This window comes from Amblyomma americanum, chromosome 6 (genome assembly GCF_052857255.1).
Source record: "Amblyomma americanum isolate KBUSLIRL-KWMA chromosome 6, ASM5285725v1, whole genome shotgun sequence".
NCBI lineage: Eukaryota > Metazoa > Arthropoda > Arachnida > Ixodida > Ixodidae > Amblyomma > Amblyomma americanum.
The window spans coordinates 97,111,242-97,138,570 of record NC_135502.1 but is presented as its reverse complement, the minus strand read 5'-3'; the positions used below and the strand labels follow the sequence as shown (position 1 = coordinate 97,138,570).

General features: G+C 49.7%; 2 protein-coding genes across 2 annotated transcripts in view; both read right to left on the bottom strand.

Annotated features, from left to right (window-relative positions):
• The window catches only part of LOC144094395 (uncharacterized), a 99,428-nt gene extending 72,099 nt beyond the window's left edge, over nt 1-27,329 (bottom strand). Inside the window, exon 1 of the mRNA XM_077628360.1 lies at nt 27,316-27,329. The gene's annotated coding sequence lies outside the window, so the exon portion shown is untranslated. The remainder of the gene's footprint in view (nt 1-27,315) is intronic.
• LOC144093902 (uncharacterized) lies at nt 916-26,214 on the bottom strand. Its single transcript, XM_077627653.1, has 6 exons — nt 25,595-26,214; nt 24,753-24,945; nt 21,115-21,163; nt 18,603-18,855; nt 12,064-12,257; nt 916-1,326 (listed from the first exon to the last, which is right to left on the bottom strand). Exons 1-6 carry the CDS (start codon nt 25,880-25,882, stop codon nt 951-953), a joined length of 1,353 nt encoding a protein of 450 aa, XP_077483779.1. The 5' UTR covers nt 25,883-26,214; the 3' UTR covers nt 916-950.

The window sequence follows — 27,329 nt, the reverse complement described above, 5'->3', positions numbered from 1 at the left end:
GCGTTGCGCTAGTGGTATTGAAAAGTAGTAGTATTCCTAGAAGTCTGAACTGCCCCGCAATTTCTTGACTCAACTTGTGTGGCCCTTATTCTTTAGTTTTGTCTGTTCATATACGCGGCTACAGTCCTTGTGTAAAGTGAAGCAATTTTTACTAACGTCTGTTCTTATCATAGCCACCGGTAGGGGATTGTGCGACCCCTGTTTCTCTTCCCGAGCAGTCTCTCGCGCAGCTGGCGCGACGCTCCTCCGAACTTTCCCTAACTTGCCCACTACCAGAGGTGACCCCAGTATTACTAGGGTAGAAGCTTCGATTCCTAGGCAACGGCACTAAATCTTATGTACGCACGGTGAACGGAATACTAGCCAGAATTCTTGTTGGACGAGCCGCTATTCTGGGTTAGATCAACTGGTCGTAAGTTACATACCATAGCCTGCCTACGTCACACTGCTTTATCAACGACAGGCACCACACTAAGTATACCCAGTACGACTGCTGCTGTAGGGAGCACGGGAGCGTCACTCTTCATCACTGCAATCTACTCTTGCTGGGGCTGTACGTAACCACAGTGGCATAGAATGAATAATAATAATTGGTCTTTTTTGAGGGGGTGAGGAAATGGCGCAGTATCTGTCTCATATATCGTTGGACACCTGAACCACGCCGTAAGGGAAGGGATAAAGGAGAGAGTGAAAGAGGAAAGGAAGAAAGAGGTGCCGTAGTGGAGTGCTCCGGAATAATTGTGGGGATCTTTAACGTGCACTGACATCGCACAGCACACGGGCGCCTTAGCGTTTTTCCTCCATAAAAACGCAGCCGCCGCGGTCTGGTTCGAACCCGGGAGCTCCGGATCAGTAGTCGAGCGCCGTAACCACTGAGCCACCGCGGCGGGTAATAGAAGGAACAGCCGAGACGAGTTTGCAGAGAGGAGAGCGTTCTTTTCGGACGAACTCTACAGCTCTTCGTTGAAGAGCGTGTCAACGTCGGGCCCCCAGAGCTCGAGCAGCTCCTTCCACAGCGCGGCGGCGCGCTCCCGGGTGCGCGTGGCGAGCTCCGGCAGGCTGTCCAGGATCTCCAGGCGGAGCACCGCGGACAGAACCCGGAACCGGTCTCCCTGGTGCAGCTGCGTGCAGGACGCCTGCAGCTCGCGCTGCAGGTACCGCTCGCGCCAGTCTTCGAACGCCTCGCAGGCGGTGCGGAAGTTCTCCTTCATGTCGGCGATCAACTCTCGCCGAGCTTCGGCCATTTCGTGGCGCAGCTGGTCGCGCTCGCAGCCGCCCTGTTCGGTCTTCAGGCAGGTGCGGCAATCCTCGAGGAACTGGTTGTACCTGTCACGCAGCGGAGGAGAGGGCGAGCAGTGTATAGACGTGGTGTGATAAACGATGCTACAGTATGTGCATTGAACATTGCACATCCTTTCGTCGCCGCTCTAGAGTAAAGCTCCTGCAATCAATCAATCTGAGGTCAGCTCTCTATCCACACATATTCCCAAAAGAAAACTTATGCTCCTTTCACACAAGTAGGAGAGTAGCCGTGTGCCTTGTGGCATCGGAAAAGAGGCGTTCTGAAAACAAGATAGTTTGGCTTGGTTTGCGGTAGTTCAACGTCACAAAGCGACACAGGCTATGAGGGACGCCATAGTGAAGGGTTAAAGAATTAAGTTGGGCTAGTTGGTACTTTTGATCCACAGACTGCGACATATTACTAGCGTTAAAATACAAAGGACAAAGAGCAGAAACACACAGGACAGACGCTAGACAGACGCTAGGCTCTGTCCTGTGTGTTTCTGCTCTTTGTCCTTTGTATTTTAACGCTAGTAATATGTCGCAGTCCGTAGTGAAGGGTTCCGGATAATTTGGACCACCAGCGTTAAAGAACCCCAGGAGGTCGAAATTTTCGGAGCCCTTCCTAACGGTATCCCTCATAGTCTGAGTCGCTTTGGGACTTTAATCCCCCCCCCCCCCCCCCCCGAACCATCTTGCTTTCAGAACGCCTCTCTTCCGATGCCGCAAGGCACAAGGGTACTCTCAAACTTGTGCAAAAGGAGCATAACTTTCCTTTTGGGAACATGTCTGGATAGAGGCTGACCTTGATTGAAAACGCGATGACAAAACATGCGAAGACACTCGGGTGAATAGTAACTATGAATCTTCTTATAGTTAACGGTATTTCATTCTGTGATTTCGCACAATAACATTGAATGGTGCCAGCGACTCAAGGTGGCAGTATCGAATAAACATAACTGATGTGTCCATTTCCAAAAGCACTCGTACTGCTGCTACCACATCAGCGTCCGCTTTTTAGTGCGAGGCAAAGTGTAACAACGCCTGTGTAGTGTGCAATGCCAGTGTACGACAAAATAACCTCAGGTGGAAAAAATTAATACGGAGGCCTCCGCAGCGTCGTTTCTGATTGCTTTCATGCAGCTTTAGGGCGTAAAATTCCAGGGCCATACACACGAAAAAGTGGTACTCTCGCAAAAACAGGAAACCTGCCGGTGAACTGTCTTTATAGGCTGTTTGCTATTAATCTAAATAACCTAAACAGGGAAATGCCTCCTTCGGCAGAGTACGGCTAACTGAAGAAATCCTTGCGAACCTTCACTGCAGGGAAGAAAGTTTCTAATTTCTTGCAACGTTCAGAGAATATTGTAATAGGGGTATATATACAGCGCGTATATGACGCAAGTCGGCCGGTACGGAAACAGTAGAAAGAAAAATGCATGCAAAAATATGTACTCGACCGTGTACACACTGAGTAGCACTCGCAGTAAGTAGGCCTACATTCGTGAAATGGGCTGTTAAAATAAATAAATATACAGTCTACGCAACATGCACATGGCGAAAAACGCCAGAAAGAAAACAGAAAAGGAGTCTGCAGAGACCATGGACAAAATAGACAAGTTAGACGAATAAAAGGACCGAAACTACAAAATAAACAGAAAGTGCAGGAAGGAAAAAGAAAAGACTGCGCGCAGATTACAGATGGACCAGCAAAGCCTAGAGTTGTACTTGTATTTTCTAATACAAAATGGTTTGGTTTATCGTTTATGGGGGTTTTACGTCTCAAACCGACTTAGGCTATGAGGGACTGTCGCGCCAATCAGCATGAGGCCGGCACGATGAAGGAAATGATTGATTTACTGGCTGAAGTATGAGAACGTATGGATGGCGTGCAGACGCCGGCACGAGGAGGGAGCTCAATTCAGCTGCACTTCGGCGTCAGCATCTTCGGCTGTTGGTTCTGCTCCTGCGGCGTAAGGCCCCTGCTGCTGCTACAGTTGACCCCCCCCCCCCCCCCCCCCCTCCCCGCTAGTGAAGGAGTCCGGTGAAGCTAGGAGCCGGAACGATACTTTCCGCTTCTGAGGAGTGACAGGGAAAGACGGCGGAGGAGGGCAGCCGGCCGGTTATGGCAGAGAAAGCACACATGAAGGTCTAGTGGGCGGGGCATCCTCTGTGAAGGCTGGCTTCAAGCGGTCGATTGAAACGTTGTCAGTGCGCCCATGAATGTTCTTTCGATTACACGGAAAGGGCCGTTGTAGGGGTGCTGAAGTGGCTTGCGGACAGTCTCGGCGAACAAAGACGTGCGTGCAAGTCGCTAGTTTGGATGGAACATGTGAAGACGGTCGGAGATGTGGCGGTCTGAGATGGCGGCAAAAATAGCGGAGATGCGTCACGTAATCGGTAGGGTTGGGACTTGTAGACGAATCGGTAGATTCGGAAAATTAGCCAGGAAGACGCAGGGGTGAGCCGAAGACAAGCTCTGCCGGAGTGCAACGAAGATCTTGTTCTGTGTAGCATGGAGGCTGAGCAGAACCAGTGGTAGGGGGGCAGTCCAATGGATGGTGTCGAGTTGGCCTTTGAGGGATGTTTTTAGCTAACTATGGAAGCGTTCGATCATACCATTGGCGATGGGATGGTAAGCAGTGGTCCTAATTCGTGAAGTTCTAAGTAAAGTCATAAGGTTATTGAAAAGTGAAGATTCAAACTCGGCGCCACGGTCAGTGGTGATGGTCGAGAGAGCCCCGTACCGGGAGACCCAGCCGGCGATGAAGGTTCTGGCGATTGTGACACTGGTGGCGTCAGGCAGAGGGAACGCTTCGGGCCAGCGAGTAAACCGATCGATGCAAGTAAGAAGATATGACTGTCCAGCGGAAGGTGGACAGGGACCCAAGATATCGATGTGCATGTTGTCAAAACGGGCTGACGGCGGAGGGAACGAGCCGAAGGGAGAGGTCGTATGCCGCAGTGTTTTAGACTGCTGGCAAGCCAGGCAGGCACGGACCCAGACGTGCACGTCCTTGTTGATGCCGGGCTAGACGTAACGTTTTGTGAGAAGATGCTGCGTGGCGCGAATTCCGGGATGGGACAGGCCGTGGAGGGCATCGAAGACAAGACGCCGAAAGGCAGAGGGAACCAAAGGGCGCGGAGTTCCGGCCGACGTCCCGCAGATATGGGGACGGGCCACGAAGGGAGGAGAATTTCACGGAAAACCAGCGAACGAGGGTTCTTGCGAAGGTACATGACTCGAAATTCGGCTGCACTTCGGCGTCTTCATCTTCGGCGGCTGGTGCTGCTCCGGTGGCGTAGGCCGCTGCTGCTGCAACAGGATGCCGTAGTAAAGGGTTCCGGAAAATTCGACCACCTGGGGTTCTTTAACGTGCACCGACATCCCAGAGTACACGGGCCTCTAGAATTTCGCCTTCACCAAAATTCGACCGTCGCGGCCGGGATCGAACCCGCGTCTTTCGGGTCAGCAGCCGAGTGCCATAACGACTGAGGCACCGAGGCGGCTAGTACGAAATGTGGGATATACTGGTATCCCTCCTCGTCCCCGCGCCAGCGGCGATCGTGACTTCCACGCGCGCGCTCTTCCAGAAATGTGGAGAGAAGGCACCCCTGCGACTCAGCTCATTTCAGCCCCAGCACTGCTGTGACATACGGCAGCGCGCTGCCTACTGCGGAGAGGGTTCCACGCCTGAGCATGTCGGCAACGATTTGCTCTTAGGGAGGCATCGACTGAGGAGATAAAAGGAGGAACTGGTGGCGGGGAACGCTCTCTCTCGCTGCTGGCCCGCACTTGCACTGTCCCCGAGGAACCCCTTCATTGCCCGCCGGCCGCCGAACCCAACGCCGGTCGACATCAAAGACTTGGTGAGCTACTGAAAGTCTAGTTTTCTGATAGAACATTCTTCCGCAGTGTACTTTGCCTCGTGTTAGTGTAATAAACTATATCCTAGCGTGCTCTGTCGTTGCCTATTTCGTCCGGACCTGTCGTGGCTGCGACTCTGCACCCCGGGTTGGGGAAACGTGCTGCGTAATAGTAACGCCTGCGTGTAGCTGGCACGGAAGGCCGGCTGGACGCAGAGTGACAATATCTTGGCGCCCAACGTGGGGTTAAGTAGGCGATTGAGCTGTGAACTTTGTACGAGCGAGCGACTACCGTCGCCCTAACAAAGAATGAGAGCTGATAGGCCCGACTTTAAGTCTTACTTCATGCTGTCTGACCTAGTGGCACAGAACCAGTGCTCCCTACTTCACGCGCCTTTGGAAGGGTTTGGTGTTGCAAATCTTGGGCGTTGCACGCGGAATAGCCGAGGGACAACCCCTGACGCGTTGGCAGGGCTGAGGCCTGGTATGGGGGGCTCCACATCGGGCCCCTCGCCGCTCCGCGGACAATGAAGCACTGAGGCCTCATCATTGTACGCCATCAGCGGCTGCGCCCAACTCCGAGGGCGTTAGTCTGCAGTCTTCCGAGGTGCTCTTGCAGAACGTAATGCAGGTTATGCAGAGTCTAGCGGGTATTTTGCAAAACAGTTTGCAAGCCACGGCCCAGGCACCACGTGTTAGGATAGACTTGCCTACCTACGCGGGGGACCATGACAGTACGGGAGCAAATGACTACCTCGACCGCGTGCTGCATTATCACCAAGAGACAGGAATCGCAGACGCCGAAATGCTCGCGCGTGTTGTGCCTGTTTCTTTCACGGAGCAAGCGGCTCGCTGGTACCGACTATCCAGCAACCGAGCGAGGACAATGGAGGAGTTCTGCACAATCTTCCGCGACGAATTCCTTTACGAGTGGTGTTTGAGGAGAGAGCTGGAGCTCCGCACCCAGCACACCGACGAGTCTCTGTTAGAGTACGTCCGAGCGATGGACGACCTTTTTCGCCTCGCTGACCCTCGCGCCAGAAACACGGAGAATGTGGACCGTGTCACGAGACAAGCGCACCCGACCTTCACGGCCTATCTGAGAGGAGTCAGATTCGGAGATTTCGATGAGCTGGCTGCCTAGGCGAAGCACATTCAGGGAGACATTCTCTCTGCGCGTGCGTATCGGCCGCCACCGCCCGCACAGCTGTCACCTGAGCCGCGCTGCGCGTGTGATGGCAGCTCAGCGCGCAGTCCACCCAGAGCTGAAGCGTCAGCACAGTTTGCTGACAACTTGTCCCAAGAGGTTGGGAGTTGTCTGACCTCGCTTTCGACCCATTCAGCCCCGCGTTGCGAACAGCACACACTGCCGCAGAGCTGAAGGAACCTAGGCGAGATAGCGAGGCCGACACACGGCCGCGCGAGTGGCCCCTACCGTCCGCAGAGCGAGTTCGAGACGACCGACCGGAACGGGGCGACCAGCGCCTAGCTAGTCGGGGCCCGGGCAACCGTTGCTGCCCATGCAACCAGCGGGGGCACTGCACCCGCGGATGTGGCCCTCCACACGCTCGTGACCAAACATGGTCGGGAAACGGCCAAAGCCGCCAGTGATCGACCTTCGATCCCGCGCGGCGTACACAGAGAACCCCAGTTTGCTAGCGCCTTTGGCATGTCGCGTAGGAAGTTCTGTTGACTTGTCCGCGCCGTTCATTGAGCTAACGATAGCTCGAAATAAATTCACCGCGTTACTCGATACAGGAGCAAGCGCTACTTTGTTCGGTGACGAGGAGTTAAACCATTTCCGGGAGAACAAAATCCGGTTGAGAGAGTGCGATACCACTTTTCACCTCGCGAGCGGCACAACGCAGTCAGGAGGTGCAGTTGGAATAGTGGTTCGCTTGGAAAGACGCGTGCGGCGACAACGCCTCGTTCATCTTCCCTGTTTATCCGTTCCTGTAATACTTGGGCGAGACTTCCTAGCCTAGACAGATATTGCGAAAGACATAAGATGCGGACGCTACAGGGAGCGCACGTCAGGCGCCTTGAAGCTTTTAATAATAATTGGCTTTTTGGGGAAAGAAAATGGCGCAGTATCTGTCTCATATATCGTTGGACACCTGAACCGCGCTGTAAGGAAAGGGATAAAGGAGGGAGTGAAAGAAGAAAGTAAGGAGAGGTGCCGTAGTGGAGGGCTCCGCAATAATTTCGACCACCTGGGGATCTTTAACGTGCACTCACATCGCACAGCACACGGGCGCCTTAGCGTTTTTCCTCCATAAAAACGCAGCCGCCGCGGTCGGGTTCGAACCCGGGAACTCCGGATCAGTAGTCGAGCGCCCTAACCACTGAGCCACCGCGGTGGGGCTTGAAGCTTTTCGCGAAAGCGCCCGCGGCGTCGCAGACAACTCAGATTTCGAACGTGGCGCGAGCGGGGTGAGACCGTGAAAAATTCACCCCGCCCGCCCGAGAACTAGGAGGCGAGCGGACCATCGCCGCTGAGAGGGCAGAGAGAAGGTTGCCGCGGTAGAAAACTGCTCTGCCGTGCAGGGAAGGTCAGCGCACGCCTTGTTGTCAGAAGTGAACAGCATGTCGGAAAGAGAGAAGGCACCGTTGTCATCGCTCCTCTACGAATACAACGCGACATTCACTGACCGCCTTGACCTCACTACACTAGTCAGGCACAGAATAGACACGGGTGACGCACCGCCTTGGAAGGGAAATCCTAGAACAATTAACTTGGCTAAGAGAAAAGCACTGGACAGCGTCTTAGACGAACTTATCGACAATAGTGCTCTTAAGAGGTCTAACAGCCCTTGGGGTTTCACGGTAGTCTTAGCTCCAAGAAAGACGATACTTATCGGCTTTGCGTGGACTACCGCAAGCTGAATGAGGTTACGAGGAAAGACGCCTACCCTCTACCCACCATTTCTTCCCTAGTGTCCAACCTAGGTGGGGCGAAGTACTTTACAACGCTCGTTGCTAGCCGCCGATTCTGTCAGGTCGAAATGAACGGGTGTGATAAGGAGAAAACGGCTTTCACTTGTCACAGAGGCCTTTTCCAATTCAAGAGAATGTCTTTTGGCTTGGTAGGAGCACCGGCTACATATCAGTGCCTAATGGACCGTGTTCTAGGAGATGCGAAGTGGCAACATGCGCTCGCGTACCTGGACGACATCGCGGAGTACTCGAAAACATTCGAAGAACACCTGCGCCACTTCAGGGACGTCGTAGAGAGGCTGAGATCTGCGGGAATCATTTTGAACCCGAAGAAGCCACAGATCGCCGCTACCCGAATAACGCTGTTGGGGTTCGATCACGATTGACAGAGGCTGCATTCTGCCGTGCGATGATAAGCTTGAGGCTCTGGTAAGTTTCCGCCGCCCACAGATCTAGCCGGTCTCAAACGCTTCCTGGTAATGGCGAACTTTTATCGCCAGTTCATTCCAGATTGCGCAGCTCTGCAGGCGCCTTTGACAAAGCTTTTGAAGAGAGGCGAGCGCTGGAGCTGGGGTCACGAGCAAGAGGATGCACTGCGCAGCCTCACCAAAGTGCTCGCTGACAAGGCTGAGTTGCAGCTACCCGACCTAAACAAGAAGTTTGTGTTTCAAACCGAAGCAAGCGACCTGGGCTTAGGAGCAGTGTTGCTTCAGGAGCATGAAGGCGTTCTCCGTCCGGTAGCATTCGCGAGCCGTTCGTTGACGCCGGCAGAGAGAAACTACTCGGTGACAGATAAGGAATGTCTCGCGATAGTTTTTGCTCTGCGAAAGTTCGACTACTACGTCGATGGGATGGCATTTGTGATCGAGACGGATGACAATGCGCTCACCTGGATGATACGACTCAGCGAGCCGAGCGGCCGCTTAACGCATTGGTCCCTGTTGCTGTAGCGTTACGACTTCACCATGCGCTACCGCAAAGGGAAAAACAACGCTGTGGCTGACGCACTCTCGCGAGCTCCTGTCCAGTGCAAGGAAGGTCACGCGACCGACCGCCCGACAGCAGGAGAGAGTGAGGGACAGACTCGAGCCGTAGCGCAAGTAAGGAGCGCGGACCAACCGTTGATCCAGGGCGAGAGCGTGAACCACGTGGACTACGCGAGTTCCGTAGGGATCGTGTTCAGCAGAAAAGAGCTGCTCTAAGCTCAGCAGAAGGATCCGTTTTGTCGAAAGGTGATCGACGGGCTCCGGGTGCCGGCCGGCAGGATCGCCGCGCACACAGTGACAGCTGGTTTTGCTGTCGATGCGGAACACTTGGAAACAGCTGGCAGTGCTGTGAGCGCGATGGATTCGTATCTGCTGGATTCCGACGGCGTCCTGCTGAGGTATATCCCCTCCGAGAACGACACAAATGACGCTTTCAAGGTGGTGATACCACGAGCGTTGAGAGCAGCACTGTTAAGCGTGTTTCACGTGCAAGCGAAAATGCCAGCGAATCCTGTCGCCGCGCAGTAAAAACCTGTTTCGACCCATCGCGGCGGCTCGGCCGGCCAGAGCGTAGGGTTTCCTAAAGGTTGTAAATTTTTGCGGTGACAGCGCGATAGCTCCGCCCTCTGACCAATGACTGCACGGAGGAAAAGGCATGTGTCAAGAAGAGGATTCGTGCAGGAAAGACAATGTTTGTTTACTACACGTACTTCCGACACGCAAGTACGAACTTAAAAAAAAAGATATTGGCATGAAAATAAGAAGTAGTTAGTATCTAACAAACAAGAATTGTTTATTTCTTAGCAAAATTTCCGCAATCTTGGAAAAAAAATTGCATGAACATTGTTCATGTTGATGGTTGCAAACCACCGGAACCAACCGCGAGCTCGCATTCTTTGCCAGCAACACTGGGATTCGCCGTGGCAGTAAACGCTCTGAAGCGGCGCATGTGAAACGGAACCTTGCGAAAAGGATCGCTGCGCGGAGCCGCTGGTCGCTCAGTTCGCTCAGTTCGCTCAATCGCTTGCATGTGAAGCGCCCTTTACAGTAAGTTGTGTCGCTTCGCTATCTGGCCAGGTATGAAAAGGGACGTAATACGCTATGCCCGCTCGTGCCATGTGTGTCTGGGACCGTATCACTGAGTAGGAACGAGTTCTTGCTAGTGGTCGCAGATCACTTCAGCAAGTGTGTGGAACTTTTCCCCTTCAGAAAGCTGACGGCACGAGGGTTCATGGAGAAGCTGATGGACGTATTCACCAGGTTCGGTCTCCCAGAGCAGTTGATAACGGACAACGCGTCCTACTTCACTGCCAAGGTGTTCGTTGATTCGTGCGCTGCACTCGGCATTAAGCACAAGAAAACGACGTATTCACCAGGTTCGGTTTCCCAGAGCAGTTGATAACGGACAACGCGTCCTACTTCACTGCCAAGGTGTTCGTTGATTCGTGCGCTGCACTCGGCATTAAGCACAAGAAAACGACCACCTATCATGCTCAGTCGGTCCCCACGGAACGATTCAATCGCAACGTTAAGCACATGCTTGTCGTGTACTCTGAGAGGCACTAAGATTGGAACTCCTATCTGCCGGAGATCACGTTTGCTTTGCGTTATATACAGTTAACAGCTCGACTAGGTATGCGCCGTCTTCTCTCAATCTGGGAAAAGAGCTGCTAAATCCGAGAGACCGGATGCTATCGGACAGCAGGAAGACGCCAGTCGCTTCGTCCGCACGAGCTGAATACGTGACGCAGCTGCGCGCTAAGATGACGGAAGCCTTACGCAAGGCTCGCCGCAACCTGGGCACTGCTAGGGCACAGCAGAAAGCACAGTACGGCCGCTCGCACCGGGGTGTTCACTACGAAGTGGGCGGCCTGGTGCTTGGACGCCAGCACGTTCTCAGCGACGCTAGCGAACAGTTTGCGGCCTCCTTGGCGCCGACATTGATCGGGCCGTTCCGCGTGCAAGAGAAACTTTCCTCGATCGTTTACAGGCTCGAGGACTAGTGGTCGAAACCGACAGGCGGACCGGTGCACGTATGCGACCTGAAACGCTACGTGCAGCGAGATGAGTGGTTACAGGACACAGCCCGACCCGCGCCGCAGTCGGATAACGAGCGCTGCGATCAGCCGGCGAACCACGCGTCCCGGTATAAGTTGCGCCTTATAGGCAGAAGCAGATCTGCCTGCGCAGCCCAGAGCGAGGGCGCGAGCCGGCAGGCAGTCTCGTCAGGTGCATGAACGTAAGGGCCGCTCATGCCAATCACTGTCACGCAAGACTGACTTGCGTTAACCCTCATGACTCTCGTGAAGGTCGAACAGCGACGTAGCACGCGCTGCGGGAGTTGGATACATGTGTGGACCTTTTTCGGCACAGATGGAAAAGAAGGGCACATCAGAACGACAACGTTCATCATTAGCAACTACAAGGCACCATCACGCTTCGGCAACGCGCCGCGCACAGGGCCCGACGCTACGCCCCTCCCGCGACCTACAGTCGCCACCCTGCTGTAACCAGGCCGCCCTGCTACCTGCCACACCGCATCGGAGCTGCCCACCTGCTGTGGCCCCATCACCCCCGACACCCTGGGCACTCGCCTGCTGACCAGGTATGCCAGGGCCGCCCAACCGCTGCCTCAACTATAGAAGCGCCGCAGCCCTGGCCCCTGAAGCCACCAGAATCCAACACTGAATCCAACCACAGAATCCACAGCATATGGCCACAGAAACCAACTTTTTTTTATTCATAAGAAGCCACCGGCCCTTCAAGCGTTAATGGCTGTGATGCTCCCCTTTTCTTTATACCTTTTGCTCACTGACTATACCAGCCAGATTGTGCACACGTTGAAGTTTAGCAATCAAAATTCTCAAATTGCGGATTCCAGAAAACGAAGGCATACTTCAAAGTTAATGCGGCGATTCTGTAAAAAAAGGGGGGTTAAATACGGAGCAAACGTTTACTCTATCGAAAGACGTACTTCATAGAGCGTACTCACCTGCAGTTCAGGTCCACACGGAGCTGATCGCACACCTTCGTCCACCGCGACTCGATGTGCTCGAAGATGGTAGTCATCTCCTCGCTGATGATCATGCGACGAGCCTCTGAGCGTGCATCTATGCCCTCTTCCTCCTCGGCGATAGGATCCAGGAGGCTGTTCACGATGGCATGGGAATCGCCACCGGCATGTGCCTGCAGTGCATTTAAAAACATTTGCAAAAAAACTGCAAGATTTCGTTAAGGCTTCCTACTCCGGGGTCAATGCCAGGTCAATTCCCCAATACAGCGGTTAGTGGAATTCCACTCGGCTTTCCATTCCGGCGTCATTTTCTGTAATTGCTCTCGTAATGCCAACTCCAGATGCAAATGGTGCCAGCTATATATAGTTAAGGCCGGTTGGGAGAACATATACTGCGTTGCCGAGTCGTGTAGATAAGCGTCATCATAAAGCTTGGAATATTCATCATCTTGTCCTTGTGGAAAATGCGTGAATTATCTGAATACGCGAAATATATATGGAAAAAGAAGCATTCGGTGAACGTACATTTAACTCACTCGGCTTTCCATTCCGGCGTCATTTTCTGTAATTGCTCTCGTAATGCCAATTCCAGATGCAAATGGTGCCAGCTATATATAGTTAAGGCCGGTTGGGAGAACATATACTGCGTTGCCGAGTCGTGTAGATAAGCGTCATCATAAAGCTTGGAATATTCATCCTCTTGGCCTTGTGGAAAATGCGTGAATTATCTGAATACGCGAAATATATATGGAAAAAGAAGCATTCGGTGAACGTACATTTAACTTTTGAAGACTAAGGAAAAGAAATGATGGATACGTTGGACGCTTCGCGGAAGCGGCTCCACCATATCCGGCGGGGTGGCTCAGTGGTTATGGCACTCGGCTGCTGACCCGAAAGACGCGGGTTTGATCCCGGCCAAAGTTGTCGAATTTCGATCGAGTCGAAATTCTAGATGCTCGTGTACTGTGCGAAGACAGTGCATGCTAAAGAACCCCAGGTAGCCGAAATAATCTGAGCCCTTCACTGCGGCGTCATAAAAGCCCATAAATCCAACTAAAACCAAGCATATTCACGAGCTGACTGTACAATTTTTCATTCCTGACAACAACAGATTTTGCGAAAACGAATACCTGCACGCACAGCTTGAACTATAAAGGTCTTGCGTGGCTCTTAAGCCATGCTGACCTGCCAATAAAATCCTGTAAGGCCGAAAGTAAAATATTTGTGCATGGTGCTACCTACACGTTAATTCCTCGCAGTGTTTCCTCGCTCCGGCTTTTCTTCAACAAAACTACACCAAGTAAGCAGTTCATTCGCAGAGTTCCGCTTCTATGATCACAACGTAGAAGTGGTTTAACTTGCTTGTTCGCTTCTGCATATATATATACCACGGGACTGTATCCTATAACTGTTTGTTCCCCATTTCGTTCTCTGTCATTGGTTACTGAACTATATACGCTTCTTTCAAGCGTCTGGGGGAAGCGAACCTACCATTGGGCGGTTGTGACCGGACTGCACCACTACGTAGTTGCATATCGCAGCCAATGGCAGCCATTGATGAGATCCGGTCGCCAACCACTTTCAATGGTCGCGTCGCTTCCATGCAACCGAAGTTTGAAAGCCGCGGGTATATCTTAGTGATCAATGACAGAGGACGAAATGAGCAAATCGAAAATGGACAGATTATGTAACACGCCACCAGCTGTCTCAACGAAGAATAACGAATTCCTAAACGTAAGGATTTCGATATGGAAATAAAATCTTTTCAGGACGAAAGTGTCCGCTGCGGCCGGCGTTATTTCGTCTACATATAACCTAATTATTTATCTTAGAAAGTGAAGCTCACTAAAGAGCTAATTAATTAGAGCAATCAGCTGGTTAGTTCGGTCAGAAAGTCTCATGGTTAGTCACTTTCAAAAGTAGCGAACACATAGTGGCCGATTACTATCCTTTTCTTTGCACCAAGTGACGAAGTAAAAGAATGCGCGCAATGTGCTCCAACGGGCCAGGGTGTTTTAATTGGGCGCCGTACACCTTGAACAGAGAGTTTTTAAACGGGAGTAAGCTGTCCTCTAGTGGACTCCCTTTAATAAAAGGGAGTGCATTAGACTTCCATTACTCCCATATAGGTGTTGTGTGTAGAGTGTAAGCGCTGCAACATGTCATCAGTGGACGTTGCGTTTGCATCGAGCTTCCTGCGCGCTCCTGCGCACAGTTAATGACGGCTCTGCGCGGAAAAAAAGGGCTCTGCTTCATTGCGCTGCAAAGCGGAAGCCAATTAGTTTTACTACCTATCAAAATTTTATCTGGCATCATTTTGTTCATGGGCTGCGTTTTTATGGAGGAAAAACGCTCAGGCGCCCGTGTGCTGTGCGATGTCAGTGCACGTTAAAGATCCCCAGGTGGTCGAAATTATCCCGGAGCCCTCCACTACGGCACCTCTTTCTTCCTTTCTTCTTTCACTCCCTCCTTTATCCCTTCCCTTACGGCGCGGTTCAGGTGTCCAACGATATATGAGACAGATAGTGCGCCATTTCCTTTCCCAAGAAAACCAATTATTATAATTATTATTCATGGGTTCGAAGTGACCTCGGCACAAACCACCAGACAGTTAATTAAAAGTCAACAGAAAATTTGGTTAAATAGCCACCTAATTACAATGGTTTTTTTTTTAAACTACATCCGCTGAAGGTTGTTCTTGAAAATATTTCCTTCCGATTTCAAAGTCGCTGGAAGTCGATTTATATTTAATAATAATAATTGGTTTTTAGGGAAAGGAAATGGCGCATTATCTGCCTCATATATCGTTGGACGCCTGAACCACGCCGTAATGGAAAGGAGAAAGGATGGAGTGAAAGAAGAAAGGAAGAAGAGGTGCCGTAGTGGAGGGCTCCGGAATAGTTTCGACCACCTGGTGATCTTTAACGTGCACTGACATCGCACAGCACACGGGCGCCTTGTCGTTTTTCCTCCATAAAAACGCAGCCGATTTATATTTCGATATGGCTGTAAAGTTCGCTGAACACCGCGTATAACAATCAATTTCAACACCTGGTAATACTGCGATTTTGCTCTTGTACTCCGTATCTAAATATCTATTCATTCAAATTTACCCAAGTAAAACCTGCTTATAATGACGCTCTTTTGGCAAGATATCGACGTCATTATTAGCATGACTACGCCCACCGCAGTGCAAAGCGTCTTCCATGTCTCTCCAAATAAACCTGCCCTTTGCCATCTGTGGCCACTGTATTCCCGCAAACTTATTATCTCAGCCAACCATCTTACTTTCTGCCACCCCCTGCTACGTTTGCCTTCTCTTGGAATCCACTCCATTACCGTTAACGACCAGCGGTCTGTTGCCACCGTATCCCCGCAAAGTTCTTTAATTTCATCTGCCCACCTAACTTTCCGCTGCCCCCTGTTACGCTTGCCATCTCTTGGAATCCACCCCGTTACCGTTAAGGAGAAGCGGTTACCTTGCCTTCGCATTACTTTCCCTGCCAAATCCCATTTCTTCCTCTTGATTTCGACTAGGGTGTCATTAACCCGCTTTTGTTCCCTCACCTACTCAAGACTCTGCTAGCTTCCGGTCCCTTAACCCTTTTTGTTAACCTCCATGCATGCTTCTACCCCATAGGTGAATACCGGTAAGATGCAGCTGTTATGTTAATTTTTCTCTTGAGGGATACAGGCGAGCTGCTCTTCATGATGTGAGCATACGTGCCATATGCGTTCCGCCCCATTCTTATTCTTCTCATGATGCGGATAAGCGATGACTGCTTGCCTTATGTAGACGTCACGGCAGGTAGTTACCGCTACGCTGGGTGCCAGATTTGAAAGATTCAAACTTTCCCTTGAAACGCCTCCTTTTCGAAGAGAAGCTTTGTAAGCACCATCAACATTGTTTCACTTTCACCAAAAGGACCAGTAGTCATTGCATGACACAAAAAAATGAGACTGGCACTCTACGTCGTCAACTGCGGGGACAGTACTAATTACCCTATGCTGGAGGTGATTTAAGCGGCTGCTGTTTTTTACAGGGTTAATTGGCGCGTAAGCAACCGAGGTTGTCATACGACAACTGCTCGTTTATTGTACGTCTTGTTTTCTGTTGAAAATTCATGTTTTAGCGTCACTATAACGCCTTCAAAATGTTGGGTCCGTGCTGCAAATTGAAGGAAAATAATTCAATCTTATTCTGTGAAAATACCACCAGCAATCCGACGGCACGCGTACATCGCCACTGCTGAAGGTTCTGTGTAAGTGAAATACTCTAGGTATTGAGTGCATTTCTAAGTTTAGTAAGAAGGTTACCAGCTTTAATTCTATCACTTAGTAAAAAAGCTGCCTATCGAAGAACACAAGAGAAAACTTCCGCCCGTGAAAACATATTTCTGTAGAATTTCTGTGCATGAACTTAGAGCAGATTTTCTGTAGTATTGTGTTGTTCCTTAGAGTAGCAACAGAACCACTACAAAATCTACAATACTAGTGGAAGTCAGTCACTGCGAGAAAAGAAGAAAATATTTTTTTTCCGAATTTCGGGCACGATCCTATAGTTTTTTATTCGACTGGGTTTGCAGTCGAAGAGGCCTGTTTTAATGAAAGCTCCTCGTATCCGAAATTCATAGCCTTCTGGGCAAAAACATAGACGGCATTCGTCTACCGGAGTTATAAACAGTATAAAGAAACGAAGCGTCAACTTTTCCTGTTAAAAAACATGTGCATAACTTCCGCAGAAAAACTTTACTCAAACTGTTGCAGAACTGATAGACGCAAGAATGTGCACAAAAAAGTGCGCACGTGTTTGTAGTGATGATCAATGTTCTGTTCCCTTTGAGCCGATGTACACACATGTTTAGAATGTTTGAGGAGCGTGCTCTTCAGTGCTTGAGCGATATCTACTGTTTGCCTCTGGGTTCGCGATTAGCCTGCCTGAGCGTGCTGCCATAGGCACCTAATTTAACGCGTGTTTTCTGCTTTCACATAATGCGTTAGATATTAGAACACAAAGATCACCACGGGGTATTCGCCTACGAGCGCAAAATATATATTTTTATCGCGCAAATATTGCTTTCTGCATGAGAGGGTTAAAGAACAGAAGGGGCAGTTCAGAAGCAGGGTCTGTCATGTCCAGGAGGACCCGACCACAGGCGTTAAAGCAGCATAAACCCGGATACTCCTCAACGCCACGTCCTCACGGCGACCTAAACCGCAGGGAAGATTGAATCCACGCGGTGGAATTCAAGCACGCGTGGAGCGGCAGAGTAATTCCTTTTTAGACACTGCGGTAATTTATAATTCAATTTCTTTGCTCATGTTTTTCGGTTTCAGTTTCTTCCGCCGAACGATGGCTGTGACGTGTAGTTCAATTCTACATCAGTGATGCGCGGAAAAACTACAATATTAATGCTGATCCGTAGTTTTCAGACCCTAAAGCATTTAAAGCAAAACTCTTCAAGATCTATACAACGAACGCCGAGTTCGCTGTTATATTGCCGTTTTTCCGTGCCGCACGTGACGTAAAGTTCTACTACACGTCACAGCCATAGTTCGGTTGATGAAACCGAACCATTGTGAAGAAAATTTCAATTAAAATGTGTTTAATGGTCGTAGGCGAACACTACGGGGTGCTCAATGAATAAAAATCTCTAAGGTATCTTTGGAAAGAAGAAAACACGCAAGCGAAAATGCGGTGTTTATAAAGTTATTTAACGCCTCGGATTTCAGAGGCCGCCTTTCGCTTTGCGCATTGTTCGCTGCCGGCATAGCGTTGCTTTATAACTAGAGGGAGAACTGGCGGCGCTACAATTCAGCCTATGTGCACAGGCGCAGGAATGCCGGGAAGATGACGTTTCTTACTTGCCTTAGCTAATCTTGGGCATAAAAAGTGGATTTAGCCGTAACAATACGACTATTGTCGAAGTAGTCCTCGAAGAAATGCTGTAAAAGCTTCCTTATTACCCTAATACACAACTTTCAATTGTGTTAAATCTATTGAAGAAGCGAAAAACGCAGTATTGAATGAATTTAATTTGCGCAAAGAGGTGAGAATCGCGTTCCAACTACTAATTTTGAGGTAGAATCCACGCTTTCGGCCTGACACTAGCCAAGCCAAGAACGAAACCTCGTCTTCCCGGCATTCCCGCGGTGGAATAAGTGCTGTTTAAGAAACACGCATAGGTGGTGGCGCCAGCTTTCCCTCTAGGTAGTATTTAGAAACTACGGCTGCCGGGGCCTCAGTTTCTAACAGCCGAAAGAGCACTGCGTCATGTACGATGCGCGCAGCCACTCACAAATAGTGCGTCCGGCAGCGAAATAGGCGCGCAGCAACAGCCGGCCACGGAAGGCGACAAAAGGTAACGGACCACACTCCGCTCGAACCGAGAGGCCAACGGCAGATGTCGCTCGAACTCTCTAGAGAAGTTCGTCGACAAGCGTGCCATCACAAATGATGCATCAAACTCGTCCGACGCGGCAGCTTCACTGTGCCAGCAAAGTTAATGTGCACGTACCCGAAGCAGCGAGGAGAGCGGCTGCGCTGTGGGTGGTGACGGAGTCGGCGAGGTTGGCATGGCGGGAAAGACGCCCTCGAATATGGCGGCTCGGTAAGTGGCAGCCATGGCGCGAGGCGTGTCCCGGAGCGCCTCGAACAGCGTGTCCCGCACGCGGGCCAGCGCCTCGTGAACGCTGCGCCTCCTGTCGGCGGGCGAGATCCGCGAGGTGTCAGCGCCGTTGAAAACTTGGTGTGCTGGGTACCCCTCTTCCCTGCGTGGTACAGTGCCAAAGATCTGTTATGCGATGATGCAGACCCCATTAATTAGAGTGCAGCGATTGATGCATGCTTATACCCTGCCGTCGTGCAACCTTAACATGCCGTCGTGCTACCTCAGGAGGAGGAGGAAACAGGTGAAAAGAGAGGAGTGCAGAAACTGTGTCATTAAAAGAAAAACAAACAAAACACTATTATGACCACATGATTAAATTTAAGTTATACACATTAAGAGATATAATTAAGCGGACATGTGAAAGGAACAGTGACAAAAGAGCCAGAGTCGGCTGTATGCGGAAAAATCTATCCAAGGAGCTTCGAGTGGACGATTCCATTTGTACAATGAATTACATTTTTCACAAAAAATAATACTTCAATAAATTGCTCATTAAAAATTTCTTGCTGATGGCGGAAATACCAAACTGGAGAGGCCGCACTGATTTGACATAACGTGAAGTACATAAGCGCTCTTCCGATACCGCGGTGTGATGGCGAACTTGCGTTTTCGGCTACAGCGGTAGCTCTGGCATAAAGAACCAGAAGCGGGACAGTTTGGTCGAGATACAATAGCTGTATCTTACCGGTACTCGCCTATGGGGCAGAAACGTGCAAGCTAACGAGAAAGACTTCAGCTTAACTTAAGGACAACGCAGCAAGCCATGGAAAGAACAATGATAGGTGTAACGTTAAAATACCGGAAGCGGGCAGAGCGGGTGAGAGAGCAAAGGTAGCTTAATGACATCCCAGTCGAAATCAAAAGGAAGAAATGGGCTTGGACAGGACATGTACTGCGAAGGTAAGGTAACCGCTGGTCCTTAAGGGTAACGGAGTGGATTCCAAGAGAAGGCAAGCGTAGCATGAGGCGGCAGAAGGTTAGGTGGGCGGATGAGATCAGTGAGTTTGCAGGCATAGGGTGGGCGCAGCTGGCAGAGGACAGGGTTAATTGGAGAGACATGGGAGAGGCCTTTGCCCTGCAGGGGGGGGGGGGGTAGTCAGGTTGATGATGATCATGGTGGTTATGCACTGAGCGACACTTTAGCACATACTTAGTTATCGTAACGCTATAACAACACATACGCCACGAAATCAGTGTTCAGTTGCGGGTATGTGCGGCTTCAACTCATTTTTTCTTATCGACCGTCCATATTGTAAGCGCAGGGCGTGAACGTTCAGTTCAACTGGCGCCTCTGTGGGAGCTTTTGTCGCGATGTCCAGTCCAGCGCATGGCCGGAAATTTTAATCAGACTTCTCTTCTTTCGCTTTTCCTGCAGTCCATTCTGCGTCAGTTCCAGTCAGTACAGTGCGCTGTATCTACCTCGTCACGTCTGTAGCCACCAAATACGCACGAACCGGCTAAGAAAATTCCAGAAGCCACAGCTTCAGCCAGCCAATCAGAGGCTAACTATGAAAGCATCCCGCACTGTCTGGCGTGATTGCTCGAGTGACGTCATATACCGTCATATACAATGACGTTTTAAAAATTCGGCACGGAATCGGCGGATGCCAGTTGAAGCCGCCACTTCTGTACGCCAGTCTTGAGCCAGGAGTAAGTTAAACAGGCTTCAAAAGCGAACCATTTACTCAATTTCTGAATGCAGAATAAAAACCAGAGCATGGTTTCGATGTAATTAAAAACGGTACCGCGTGAAGGAAGCCAGCTGCCGCCAAACTAGGAGATTGTGGGTTCAGATTCAGCCGGCAGCATGTTTATTCTTCTGCTTTCGAACCAATTATCTTTCAGCGATAAAATATGTACACTATTATTCCCTTACTGATCAACACCGCTATTAAAACAATTATGTACATTCCCCTATGCTTCTTGGTGCTGTAGACTGTTGGCTTCCTTCATATGTGTCATAACAATCCCCTCATTTCCATTCCTTTGTCTGCTCAGCAGTACCGTGTATTACATGCAGTCTGCAGTTAATGGTGCCAGCGTGCAGTTCCCGCTGCGTAACTGTGAGCATGGCTACGGTGGAAAGAAAGAGCGCGGAAACAACGTCAAGTAACTACAATGTGCAGAGGTACTGTCGGCGTTTTCTTTTACCTTAGAACAGCGTGTAGTCAAAGCGATCCCTGACTGCACAATTCTGTTTTCGCAATTAATATGAATGCACAGTTCGAAGTCGCGCAAGTTTTAAAAACGCATTCAAAAGCAATAACAGGTTACACTGGTTTTGAATAAAATGGAATTTTACGCCTTTCATTTGGAATGCCTGGCATGCTTTTAAAAAATTAAGCCTTTGGAAACTTACTTGCTGCCGTCCTCTATGCTGACGTTTCCTTCATCTTCGAAAGTTTGCACTGCGGACAATGAATGAGTGAAGTATTATGAATCATTGAAGCAATTAAAATGCGATAGAAGAAGGCGGTCACCCAATTCACTAAAACATCTGCATGGGTCGAGCTCCGAAAGCACATCTTAAAACGACGGATGTATAAGGACCCGTGTCCAGGTAAAATGTTAGTAGCTGTCACCTTGCACCGTTATAACAGTAGTCTCTTTTTCGCTCCGTGGTATAGCGGAAAGGAAAGTTAAAAGTTGTTTATCACTTCACAAAAATAGTATCAGGGATGAGCAGCATATATACAATATAATACTCTGCACTTCATTGCTCATCTCCGAACGAAAGAACAGGTTCCTCACATTGCTCGCAGCATCGTTCCAATTTTCAGCGGGCAATGTAACCACTAAACCATTATAATTAGAGGGTTGGGTTATGGGAGCTTAATGTCCCAAAGCGACTCAGGTTATGAGGGCCGCCGTGGTGAAGGGCTGCTGAAAATTTCGACCACCGAGGGTTCTTTAACGTGCACTGACATCGCACAGTACACGGGGCTCTCGAATTTCGCCTCCATCGAAATTCGACCGAAGCGGCCGCGATCGAACCCGCGTCTTTCGGGTCAGCAGCCAAGCGCCATAACCACTGAGCCACCGCGGCGGGTTATTATAATTAGAATCGATGCTTTTAATTATATTAGGCTATCGAAAAGTTAAGTCGGGGCGAGCATTAAGCGGCACCAGAAGAGGCAATGTTAGTATAGTCTGATACAATTTAAGTCTGCAGTGAAGCTCACGACCGCTTCATAGATTTCCTCCACGACAAAAACGTATAGCCCGTTGTTAAAACTTTACTTGTTGCCTAAACAAAAAACTAATCACAAGAAAAAAATTAGAGGAGCTAGAATGTTGATACATCTTTTGTTTTATATAGTCAAACGTTAAAAAGCTGATTTCGTTTACTATTACAATGAGCTAGCGGAGTAATACAGTACGCCGCGCACCATGGCCCAGTGTTAGCAACTGCTGTTTTTTGTTAAGTGGTATCCTACTATAGATGAGCACGATTTTGAGGCCTGCTAGCGGCGTTATTTGATTTCGCTCGCTACATCCGGAACGCGAAACTTGTAACAGGGTTGAATGAAGCAGGGTCCTCTCGGTCTAAAAATGCGGCTTGCACGTGTTTGATATATCGTTCTTTTTAAGGCTTCAAGGCGCGTAGAGGCATGACTTATAGTGTTTAATGTCATAAAACAACAGATGGCCAACGGAAGAAGCCGTAGTTAAAGGTTCGGGAATATATTTTTTCCTATTTAAAGCTCTTTATCTCAGCGCTGTCAACCTGGTTCCAAAAAAAAAAAGCCATTCTCTACTTGCGTCTTGCCGGTTCAAGGGGTGCAAATTCATACAAAGGTGCCTATTCTTCCAAAGTTTCACCTCAGAAAAAGACAAGCACCTTGCCGCACTGTATTTACCAACAATATCAAGTATGCACAGCTGCAATCTTTGCAGTTCGCTGCGTTTGCGTTACTATGCACCACAACAGCAAAAACTAGAAAAAACGATGCCACGAAACCTGCTAATACTGCAATTAGACATTGGTGCGAAAACTTCGTTTATGACGCATGAGACAACGTGTGTCGTAACAGGAAAATTTGGCTGCCTAGGAATCGTACTAAGCCATTAACCAGTATAATGGGCACCCCAGAGCAATAGACCAAAGCTGCTCGCGATGAGCTTGACACACACGGTCGCTCTCAACCTGCTGCTGGCCGCTGGCCACGTTGAAGCCACTGATAGTGCCCGAGGCGGTTAGTAGCCACGTAAACAGGCAACGATTGTAAAAAAAAAAGAACAGCGGCGTGTCTCCGGTGATACAGGCATTCCGAGTGCCTACCACAATATATAGATTCTCTCCCTCTATGTCGTTGTTGCATTCTTGCAAAGTACTCAAAGTGCAACGTAACAAAACACATAAAAAACACTAAAGTTGATTAACGCCCGCCGCGGTGGCTCAGTGGTTAGGGCGCTCGACTACTGATCCGGAGTTCCCGGGTTCGAACCCGACCGCGGCGACTGCGTTTTTATGGAGGAAAAACGCTAAGGCGCCCGTGTGCTGTGCGATGTCAGTGCACGTTAAAGATCCCCAGGTGGTCGAAATTATTCCGGAGCCCTCCACTACGGCACCTATTCTTCCTTTCTTCTTTCACTCCCTCCTTTATGCCTTCCCTTACGCCGCGGTTCAGGTGTCCAAAGATATATGAGACAGATACTGCGCCATTTCCTTTCCCCAAAAAACCAATTATTATTATTATGATTAACCGTTTTTCTTCCTTTATTGGAATAATTCTCCTGCATGCTTTGGTTGCACTTATACTGTAGCAAGCGTTAACAGATGGGTACCTTTCTGCAATGTTGTAATACGAAAGTTCTCAAAGATGTCCTCAAAGGAATTGCATTACCTCAATAATTGCGTTTTATGAGCTTCTCGAGTTCGTCTGAACTGTTTGCAGGTGGTAATTCCACGGAATGATGAAGCTGTGGCTGGAGGCAGAGATCACCTGCTGCTGCCAGGAACACAGGAACTGCCTTGAGTTCCACCCCTGGCTACAACCAGGCAGTTCTAAAGTGCAATTGCCATTCCAAAAACACCAGCTTGGCACACGATTTCCGCGGCACCCTTTCTCAATTGGGCCGACATTCTTGAACGACTTTTCGGACAGCTTCTCGTGCTGCTTTCATACAGAGTAACACAAACACTATTACTATCGCTACTCAAACGACCTCGTTGAAGCCGCAAGGTTTCATGTAGTGGGAAGAATTCATTGCATCAACAACATTTCTGTTCGCCAAGGCAAGGAATCCTGACAGAGGCCGCGAAACATGGTGGCAGCACTTTCGCATTAAGACATAGTTCTGGCTCGGAGAAGGCAGATGCTGAGCAAAATTCAACGTGTCCTCATTAAAAGTGTATAGGCACGTAACTTTTGGGTGCGCGTTTTCTTGCTTGTAATGATGGGCAAGGCATTGATATACATGGATCCACATCCGGTACTCTCCTACCAACGCTAAATAATTTATAATCGCATTTCTTTCCCGTGCTGTTTCGGTTTCAACAGCCGAATGAGGACTGTGACGTCAAAGAGTGGTTTTGTCATGTGAGGCATGAATAACTGCAATATAATCGCTGCTTCCTCATTACTTGTCATTCCTGCTCTTGAGGAAGGCTGCCTTGTAAGCACTGTATTGAATTAAAACGATGAAGCAGTGATTATAAAACCACTCATTGACGTCCCAGCCATCATTCGGCTGTTGAAACCGATACCGAAACAGCATGACCGGGAAAATATGATTATAAATTTTGTAGTGACCGTAGGTAAATACCACATGGTGATTCATGCGTAGTAATGTCTTGCCCATCATTGTAGAGAAAAAAACGTGTCACCAAAATTAGGTGCCTATACTCCTTTAACACATGTCAGTGTTCCGGCTATCTATGCACTCCGATACACCAATATGGACTGTCCCTATTGGGAACATAAATTTAATGTGCGCACACGATATCGCAAGCTAGGCCACGTCTAATACCATGAAGCTTATTCTGCTACTCACCAGAAATGTCAGCGCTGTTCGGAGTCCCTTGGAGGCTGAGAGTGACGGGAGTTCCGCTAGGAACGCTGGCTCCAAGCTCGTGTGAACATGTCTGGCAAAACACCCTTTCGTTCGACGTCTGGAGGTGGTCGACGCTGATCCCAGCTCCTCGCGGTGTGCTCATCTGCTGTTCGTCTGTGCGCGCCATGTCAGTCTGCACAGAGACGGAAAGGCACATGAGGCGCAAAAAGCTACTAAGAAAAAACTTACACAGGACGATCAGACATCTTATGCAAGAATTTTGCGAATACTTTCTGATTCTCCGACTCTTCGCACACGGGTCACACATGTCATGTGACCTTCTCTGCCCCGCCCTCGACACCCACACGGGAGAAAGGAGGTCCCGTACAGGTGCTGCGCCTGGAGTGACGTGCTCGGGGGGGCGTTGCTTTGCGCTTGCCAAAGACAAGTGCATTTGAAAAGCACGCTTCTTTCGGGGGCCAAATGAGCCACAGTGGCGAGGGTAACAGCGTTATAGCAATTATAAAACTGATATCGCCAGTACGAGCAATCTGCGAAATGTTTAAAAGTTAGAAAGTTCACTATGAGGAATTACTTAGCAGCTTAATAGTAACATTCCTTGCCTCTTTTCTGATGTCCACCAAAAGAGATATTACTATGCCGCGAAACTGAGGTTTATAACTGAGAAAGATTATTTTTGAAAAACTGGCTGGGGGCTTCCTAAACACGACTTCGATCCAAGTAAAAAATTTAGTTGCGTATGTGACACGTGTGCAACAGTTTTAAAAATGCATAAAATTTCAGTGACATGTTATGGATATCGCAGTTCACGCTTTAAATACCTGCGTCGCTCTGTCGGTAGTGGTCGGCCGAGAGCACGGACACAGCACAGTGACGTGCACGTGTATGTCATCGTACTTGTGGCAGCCGCAGCTAGTTGCGGACACTACTGACACGGGCTGCTTTTTCGGCGGCTCTCCGGACGCCGTGGGACAGGAATCATCCGCGGCCTGGGGGCCATCTCCCATTGCTGGTTCCCTTTTGTTCGCTGCAAACGTGGTCAGCAACTGCTGCCTCAGCTCCTCCCTCAGCTGGTTGGGGCCGGCAGCGGCTTTCGGAGTCCGGCTCATTGCACGCTGGCTACAAGGCGGGTGCTCGAGTACCTGCGAGTGGTCCTCAGCGGCGATGGTGAATCTGCTAGGTACTAGCTTGGTACTAGCAGGCGTTCTCTGAGACTTGACAACTGCAGCGTCCGGTAAAAAGGAGTTATTAGTTCTGGCCCAAAAACCTTTGCTAATAACCACACCGTCTCCCAACACCCGCAGGGGTATAAAGTCAGGGCGTCATCCCCAGTTAATAAAATACCGAAAATGATTAGCGTCCATGCCGACTAGTGTAATCAGTCGCGGTGGAAACCTATTCGGTGACGCGTTCTAGAGCTCACAAAATGACTGCCCTACATTAAATATCGATTACACTGAACTCAATCTATAGTAGAGCCAAACGCAAAATAATTCCGGGCGACCACCAAAGAGTCTGAGAGTTCCCGCACGAGTTAGTCACTTTACTGGCATATGAGGCAGTTGAGCATCTGCCTTAGCAGACTTGGGATGTAACGTGGTAGAACTGGGGTATATAACGTGTGTGGTCGTGACTATAAATCACGCTCCTGTGCGATTGAGTGACAAGCCACAGCAGATCCAGGGGTATTACAGAGGGGCTGCCAAAGCCCTGCATCAGTGGCTTTGGGGGAGGCTTAAATGTTAATATATCCTGTTGTGCAGTGTGGGTGATAGGTCTGTGCGCTTGGGGAGGCGGAACGTCATGAAATTACCAATGGCTCTAACACAATAGGCGCTGTAGGAGAGGCGCGACCAGCAACGCTCGTTCTGAACAGTCATGTTCCATTTGGGGATTTTTGCGCAAGGTCAGCAAATGTAAGAACTTAAATCGTCTCAATTTTTCAAACTGACGGAGTTTTCAAGCTGGTGCAGCGAATAAAGTCCCCAAACGGAAATTTTTCCTCCAAAAGATGGAACTTTCGCTTACGCCAATGGGCATCAGGTTCTAAAACAAAATCTCTAGTTTTGCGCTGGCAGAGATAATTTGCGCTGGCAGAGATAGACTCAGTTTGAACCGCATGGCTGCTGCGATCGAGAAGCCTCACTGAATTCTGAGGTAAGCCTGAACTAGAGTGGTGCCATAACGCTGGTGCAAAAAGACGATTTCTAGCTGAGCACGCGTTCCATGCAGCTATGAGGCTCAAGCAGTCTCGGCAGCTTCGAACCGCCTTCGTTTGCTAATTAGAGGCTGACGCGAACTTGCACCTTCATTCGAAGCCAGTGCCGAGTAAACCGTTCCTTTCTCGGGCGTTACGAGAGCAAGCTCCCCTCAACTGCGCTTCGTCGCGCTGAACAGACGGATAGCACTGTCCTGCCTACTTCGCCAAGAGAGCATCGCCCGCGGTGAGTGCGTAGCCTCAACCTCTACAGTCAAAGTTGTTCGCCCTCAGAATAGGCAGCGAAGCTCTGCGAAAGACAAAGAACGGAAACGACGGGCTCACCTTCTTGCGTCGAG